The sequence below is a fragment of the Diabrotica virgifera genome, chromosome 1, assembly GCF_917563875.1.
Source record: "Diabrotica virgifera virgifera chromosome 1, PGI_DIABVI_V3a".
NCBI lineage: Eukaryota > Metazoa > Arthropoda > Insecta > Coleoptera > Chrysomelidae > Diabrotica > Diabrotica virgifera.
Window position 1 is genome coordinate 196,506,366 of NC_065443.1, and position 8,360 is coordinate 196,514,725.

Consider the following 8,360-nt stretch of genomic DNA (forward strand, 5'->3'; position numbering starts at 1 on the left):
TTTTTCTAAATATTTTTTTTATTTTTTTTTGATATTCAAAAAACGAAAAATTTTCAAACCGATTTTTCTAAAAACCGGTGTATCCTATCGACTTACAGTAAGAGTTCCTTATAGTACTATAATACCTTACATTTTAATAATCCAGACTCAAAAATTCCTAAAAATTAAAAGCAAAAAAGTTATGCGATAATATAACTGTTGCCCTACCCAAAACGGACGCCTATGACCCGTACTAGAAATTTTAAATGAATGGAATCCATTTATCTCTTCAAGATAAATATGTGTACTTATTTTCGTTTTTCTAAATATAAGCGTTCTGGAGATATGCAAGAAAAACCAGACGCCATCTTCAAATAGCTCTAGCTCCTTTAGAAAATATTTTCGGACTAGATGAATTGGGTTAAATTGTCTTAAAATTATCTGAGGAATCTCCTATCTTCGTTTGTCGGTAGAGTTTCTGGACACCCTGTATATTACAAAAATGCAGACCTGGCTGCCATTTGGCTCCCTGGCACACCTGGCTCACTCGCGATTTGCGGGGGATTTAAACTCTGTAAGATGCTCGCATGGGTGCCCACAGAATTATTTGAATCTGAATATATTATACCTATATACTATTAACCAATAGGTCTAGAATATATAACTGTACATGTATAGCTGTGTACTTTCTTCTCGGACTAGAGTGTAATGGTACACGACAACCCTCACGGAAGTTTACTAAATCCTTCGTTATAAAAATTAGGTCATAATTTTATAATTGCAATTTGTATAATTTATTACGACAGTAGCAAAGTTCAAAGTACTGAACTCATTTGAAAGACTCCAAAGAAAGCACACGGCATTCTTACTACACTTATAGTACCTCGCCATATATGGTAATAGGTACATATTGGCACTGTTTTTAACTATAACAGATAGGAAAGTCGTGTACCTGATGTGCTGTTGTTGTTACACTCTCAAACGCGTAGTCAGGGGATCTAGTTACCGGGGCAATGGGTTATCCCCGACCTATCTGAAGTTCTACGTAATTTAATTGTACATTTAATTATGTAAAAATAAAGTTTCTGGAAAAAGTTTAATAATTAAGTTTGTTTGTTCGGGGTAGTGTCTTCGTCTTATCAAACCCCCAACGTCATATGGCGATCCAACCTTAAGTTAAAGAATGGAGTTTTCTGGTTCGCATATAGATTGAGGTATGCAGCTCTACACTTAAGATGGGAAACAACCTGAACAAAAAAAGAGGAACAGATATAAACCAAGCAGGCAACAGCGGAGGTGTGACAGCTGAAACCGGCGAAAACGAGAAGCTGTCAATCCCTGGAATTTTGGGAATTGTGTCGTTCAGCCTGGCCCTAATCATCGACAAATGGACTGATCAACCAGACGTAGTCGAATTGTTGAAATTCCCGAAAAGTGCGGTACAGGTAAAACTGATAGACAAGGACAATTGTAAAGAAATGAAGCTAGATTTCTGCTAACATAACGAATAAGACGATATTATTTATCTGATTCGAGATTTTCGATCAACGTCTGCAGTACGAGCGTCGTTGTGAAACTCGATATATCAAGAACCTCGATCAACGTCTGCGCTACGAGCATCGTTCAGAGCCCTGACTTAAATGTGCGCACAAAAGAATATAAAGGAACTAGTACTAGTAAAGAATAATAAGAATCAGCCAATTATTGAAGAGATAATAAATGATCCTAAAATATTTAAAGAAAAAGATATCAAAATATGTATAGTATAAGACAAACAGAAAATAGCAGATGAAGAATTAAGAAGAATTATAATTAATGATTTTCACATGTTACCAACATGTAAGATAAAAAAGGAAAAAGAAATACTCAACACTATGAAGGAAAGAAAATTGGACTACTTTGGTCACATACTAAGAACTGAAAAATATGAGTTGATGAAATTGGTTAAACAAAGGAAAATGGAAAAAAGAGGATCGTGACGACGACGCACATCCTGGATGAAAATTTTAAAGCAGTAGGGTGAAAAAACAACAATAGAACTCTTCAGAACTGCTGCAGAGAGAGTAGAATGGGCCGTGATAATCACCATTGTCCTGAAATGATGAGGCACACGAAGAAGAAGAAGATTAAATAAATTGAAAAAAGAAGATTGTAATTTAAAAAAAACATGTACTTCCAGCAATATTTCCGAAATAAATTCTCTTTGGTTTTCTCAAGAACGATAACAGCATAAACTATAAGTTGTTTAATTGTTTATTTTCTTTAATTTTGAATACCTATTTAAATCAATTTAAAAAAAAATACAAGTTGCTTCAAAGATAATTTTCGTAATAAAAATTTTTACATGTTGTTAAATTCGGAGGGTTAATGTTAGGTGTAAATGACCGCTACCCCTAGCCAGGTCTGCATTTTTGTATTAGGATATTATGGAATAGTTACCATTCTGAAAATTAATGAAAAAATCAGATTTTCAGATTGCCTTTAAAGGTATGTGTCCCTGTGAGAGTTTTTCTGAGAGTAACTCGTGACATCTGCTCTCTGGTGTAGTCCATATGAGAGTACTTTCAGGAAATTTTGCCATTAGACAGCACTTGCGAGCAACTGTCGGATTGATCGCACAATCTACTCCCAGAATCGTGTCTACTTGATCAGTTTTCGCGAGTACTCTTTCATACTCTCACAATGAACAATGATAAAAGAAAAAATTTCTGCTCTTACTATTTATAAAAATTATCCTCTTATTTATAAAATGCTACTATATGAATGTTATGTAAATGCTACTATGCTCTTATTATTTATAAAAAGAGAAAAGAAATGGTGAAAGTGGGAAAAAGTGCTAGATTAAGTCCTGGATCTAACATATTAGTAACATACGGTGCTTGTTCTACATTAACTGTCGAGGTCCATATTGAAGATGCAGAGCAGTAATAACTATTGGTGATTTAGTAAAGCAGTACTGCTACTCTTACTATGTTTCAATTAATTGTAAAGAAAAATGACCCCTAATATGTTCAAATTCTTGATTTTAAAAAAATAAAGAGCTGGTTTTAAGAACAAGCGATGTATATCTCTAATCGCGAGTCTCTAATTTTTTTATTTAGTATTACTGCAGGAATCAAAAACTTCAAGGCAGTAATGTAACGCCAATTTACTATTATAATTTTCACCGATACCTGCGCCACTTTTTTCTTTTCAATTTTTTTCAACTCTTGGAACACCTAATATTAACAAATTCAGAAGTAAATTATATCAAACATAGGAATCATTATTATAAACTTAGTTGATTTCTTAAATTATGGAATTTTCTCTGAATTTCTTTCACACTACAACTGTTGGAATTCCGATAAATTGATTTGATTGTTTTAAATAGTTCGAAATCATATCCCTTTTTTTCCCTTGTCGACGCCTGTGTTGTTCCTTGTTCGCATATTAGCGAAATCCACATGTGGCGAGAAAGGGACTTCCAACCACTTGAGGTGCAAGATTCTTTCCCGAGGACATAAGGAACGATATGCATTCAGACGATTCGAGTGAAAAGACATAAAATAGTGTTGACTTTGTTGGCGCGTCCCGATTGTAAGTACCCTGTATTTTTACCTTGTATTTTGTTGTTACCTATATGTTTCCTTTGTTTCGTTTTTGAGCTATTTAACCACCAATTGATTTGAACACGTGTGTATTATTATTATGTTTTATTGCACTTATGAGAATTTCCACTCATCTCTCCAATATAAGCTAAGAAGGCATAGTAAAATTGTAGGTATTGTAACTATTGTTGATTGCTCGTTTTGATTTTATTATTGTTTTCGTTCCATACCTGACAGTAACATACATTTTTTGGTCCCTCTAACTGGATGTGAACTATTTGTTAATATTATTTGATACACATATTTAAAATTTTAATCGTGGTTTTTGTCGATTGTCGTAGGTAATAAAATGTTACTCGTATTATACCCATAGCTTGTGCCATCTGGCTTGTTTTCTGAGTGACGAATTTATGGGACGTGTATATCCAAAGTAGGTAGTTTTTGTGTTTGGGTTCCTTGAATGAGTAAAGATTTAATTATCGCTTATATCCGTTTAGAAACAAAATATTACGTTGTATTTTTCGGAGCGTCGCGTCGCCAAGGGCGTAGAGAAATATTTTTTTTGTTATACTTTTAATTTTTTGATTTTAGGCAGTTTAGGTCTATAATCGCCTTTCGTGTTAGTATTTTATTACATTTTTGATCGTAGCTTTTGTAGTACAGTTGATATTATTTTATTTTGATCATTTCAGTTCGGTTCGAAATTTTTATATAAAAAGTTAGAATGGATAAATCCAGGAAATTAAAATTCCTTCGGCATACAGCGCTTAATGATATTCAATCGATTTATGATTTAGGTAGTAGGGCAGTGTCTGATCAGAGTTTACGATCGTTGTTTAAAATAAGATGTAGCGAATTAGACGTGATCAAGGAGGAATTTTTAAAGCAGCTACAAGCATTATTAATAATGTTTTGTCGGTACCGGAATCAGATACGGGGGACGAAGAAAAAGTCCGAGAATTATTCTTGAACTTATTCTATAAAATAAAAGTTTTTAACGCGGAATTCTTCGGGTCACCATCTGAAAGTCCAGGTCCAGCGTCTTGTGCTTCCGGCGGAGCTCATCCATCCCACATTCGTTTGCCTCGTATTGATCTTCCTTGTTTTCAAGGAAATTTTATTAATTTTGCATCCTTCTTAGACCTTTATAATTCGATAGTGCGTAACAATGCAGCCCTAGGAAACGTAGAAAAATTCAAATATTTGAAAGGTTGTTTAGACGGGACTCCGCTTAGCTTAATTCGCAATTTGCCCATAACTAACGATAATTACCAAGTGGCTTACGATTTAATTGTTAAACGGTACACAAATGTTCGTCGTTGTGCGACCGCCCATTGGGATGCGATAATGGGCGTTCAAAAAATCTCCGCAGTTAACTCGAAAAATCTAGCTAATGGTAGACACATTTTTGGAAAATTTAGCCGCATTGAAAACCTTAGGCCTTCCCACCGAGCATTGGGATTTCATTATGTGCAATTTGCTTTTGTCGAAATTAGATGATGATTCCATTAAGTTATTCGAGTTGGAAAATAAGTCTAATGAAATTCCGTCATTTAAAAAATTAGTAGCGTTCATCGAAACACAATACATCGCGTATGATAATTTAGACAGTAGTATAGGTGAGGGAAAGAAGTTGTCGCGGGCCCCAAATAACACGGAGCCAAAGGTCAAGTCCAAACACCAGGCTGGTAATTCAAGGCACAATCGTAGTAGCTCGTCGTTCGTGACAAATTCGTCATCAGTATGTTGCGCGTTATGCAAACAAAGCCATTATCTCAACCAGTGTTCGCTGTTCTTGAAAAAATCGCCAAAAGAGAGATATCAGTTTTGTAAAGAGTCTTCTTCCTGTTTTAAGTGTCTTAATCAGGCTAACCATTCAGTCAAGTCGTGTCCTAAATGCTTCAAATGTAGTAAATGTAGTAGTAATCTCCATAATAGTTTGTTCCACTTCGATAGAAACCGTTCCAATAGTCAGTCGTCCTCAGAAAATAATAGTCCAGGGTCATCGGGAATCGAATCGTCTACTGAAGTATCCCATTGTGCCGCTAGTTTTGTAGGAAAGAAAAATGAAACCAAAAAGGAAATCTTGCTCGGTACTGTTTTGGTTCCTGCAATTGACAGTAAAGGGTGCAAACAACCCTTGAGATGTCTTCTTGATTCGGGTTCGATGAGTTCGTTCATTAGTCGAAAGGCTGCCAATCGATTGGGATGGCCTAAAACTCCTTGCTCGTTCGAAATTAACGGACTCAATTCGATGCAAACGAAACTGAATCAGGGGCAAATAAGTTTCTCTATCCAACCTCGTCATCAGGAGTCACCGGTGTTTCATTTGGAGGCTATTATTACAGATCGGGTTTGCTCGGATTTGCCCAGCACCCAAATAGATATTTCTGCTTGGAATTATATTAAAAATTTAAAGTTAGCGGATCCCAAATTTAATTGTAGTCAATCGGTCGATTTGTTAATTGGTTGTAGTATATTTTCGAAGGTGTTGTTAGAGGGCAAAATTGAAGGCAAACCGGGACAACCTGATGCCCCAAATACCGTTTTTGGATATATTTTGTTGGGCCCAACTAGCACACCCAACCTTTCGTCAACGTCGCTTGTTTGTCTTTCAAATGTGGAAGACTCGTTAGATTCTTCGTTAAGGAGATTTTGGGAACTGGAGAACATACAGGAAGAGCCAGTTTCAGAACCGGAAGACGTTCTGTGCGAAACCATGTATCGGGAAACACATAGTCGGGACGTCTCGGGGAAATATGCTGTGTCTTTGCCTTTTCGTGAATCGCCGCCTTGTTTAAGAGATAGTTATGATGTTGCTTAACAGATTTATGTCATTAGAACGTCGCTTGTTTCGTCAGTCTAGTCTGCAAAAGGAATATTCGTCCCATATGCAGGAGTATATTGATTTAGGTCATATGAAATTGGTCCCTAAGGTTGAAAAGACAAAGGGAAAGTATTATATTCCACATCATTGTGTTGTTAAATCGGAAAGTGTTTCTACCAAAATTCGAGTGGTATATAATGCGTCTCAGAAAAGTCCCAGGCTTGGTAAATCGTTGAATGATTGTTTATTAGTCGGTCATAAGCTACAACAGGACACCGTCTCGCTTTTGTTAAATTTTATACTTAATCGTGTTGCGTTGTGTGCAGATATTCGTCAGATGTATCGTAATATTTTAGTAGTTCCTGAGCATACGGATTATCAACGTGTGTTATGGAGATTGTCTAGCCATGAGGAGATTCAGGAATATCGTTTGTTAACTGTCACTTTTGGAGTTGTATCCTCGCCGTATCTCGCTCTAAGAACCCTTCAACAACTAATGTTAGACGAAGGCTCTCGTTTTCCTAAAGCCGCCTCGCTCGTTTGTAATGCTTCTTATATTGATGATTTTGTTTTCGGTGCCTCGGCGCTCGAAGAAGCACAAAGTCTAGTTGAAGAATTAGTCGCTTTGTTGAAGTTAGGAGGCTTTGAGTTACGGAAATGGTGTTCGAACGAACCCAAATTGTTGTCGCAATTTCCTGAATCGCATATTACTCCTCATTCTATTAATTTTGATCCAGAATCAAATGGTCCTTCTTTAAAAATCCTTGGTTTGAAGTGGATTGCACAGTCCGATGTCTTTCAATTTGCAGTCAAATTGCAGGATGTCCCTTGTACCAAAAGATCGTTTTTATCCGAATTAGCTCGAATTTATGACCCGTGTGGTTATCTAACACCTATTACCTTTTTCATCAAACATTTAATCCAACGACTTTAAGCAACTGGTCTTGAATGGGATGATCGTCCTCCCTCAGAAATTATTCGTGTATGGGAGCAATATAAAAGTGAATTATCCCATATTAAATTTAAAATTCCTCGTTTTTTGAATATTTCCTCTTGTCCCATCTTAGAACTTCATGGATTTGCTGATGCCAGTGAAAAGGGATACGCTTGTGTGGTTTATATTCGTAGTATTGATAGTCAGAACATGGTTCAAGTTAATTTACTTTGTGCCAAATCGAAAGTAGCTCCTATGAAACAGATTACAATACCTCGATTAGAATTGTTAACTGCTGTTCATTTGGTCAAACTTATGCCGTTTGTGTCACAGTCGTGGAAGAATATAATCTTTCAAAAGGTGTATGCTTGGGTAGACTCGCAAATAATATTGCACTGGATTAAAAGTTCAACTTCCAGGTTTAAAACTTTCGTCGCAAATCGCATTTCGTATATGACCCATAGTCAAAATTATGACCCTTGAGTTCAGTAGAATTGGAAAGCTCGTTAATTATTCTTGTTAGGTTTACACAGGAACAGTATTTTGAAGACCAGCTTCAGTCGAACTCGTTTCCAAAACCATTTCGCAAATTAGGAGTATTTTTAGATGATAATACTCAGTGCTTAAGAGTAGGTGGTCGTCTATCGCAGTCTTCCTTGTCATATGAGGCCAAACACCCCTTTTTGTTACCAATGAAATCTCGTCTTACGACTCTCCTAGTTCGTCATTATCATGAAAAGTACTTACATGCTGGATTTAAGAGTACTCAATTTTTGGTGAGTCAAAGGTTTTGGATATTGTCTTCTAAGCAGTCCGTTAATTCAGTCTTGTCTAAGTGCATTAGATGTTGGAAGCAATCTCCTAGGGCCTTACAGCCCCCTATGGGTGATTTGCCTAAATTTCGTCTCGGGGCCATTAAAACCTTTTCGATTTGTGGGGTAGATTATGGTGGGCCTTTTTCGATAACTATGTCTCGTTATCGAGGAGTTAGAAGTCAAAAAACATATTTGTGCCTCTTTGTTTGTTGTGCCAC

At 36.3% G+C, this 8,360-nt stretch overlaps 2 protein-coding genes across 2 annotated transcripts; both read left to right on the plus strand.

Annotated features, from left to right (window-relative positions):
- Window positions 1–4,959: 4,959 nt before the first annotated feature.
- Window positions 4,960–6,390, plus strand: LOC126892688 (uncharacterized). The gene has a single exon (XM_050662327.1). It carries the CDS (start codon window positions 4,960–4,962, stop codon window positions 6,388–6,390), a length of 1,431 nt encoding a protein of 476 aa, XP_050518284.1.
- A 67-nt stretch (window positions 6,391–6,457) lies between these two features.
- LOC126892698 (uncharacterized) lies at window positions 6,458–7,327 on the plus strand. Its single transcript, XM_050662334.1, has one exon. The coding sequence runs from the start codon at window positions 6,458–6,460 to the stop codon at window positions 7,325–7,327; it is 870 nt and encodes a 289-aa protein (XP_050518291.1).
- The last annotated feature ends 1,033 nt before the right edge of the window (window positions 7,328–8,360 follow it).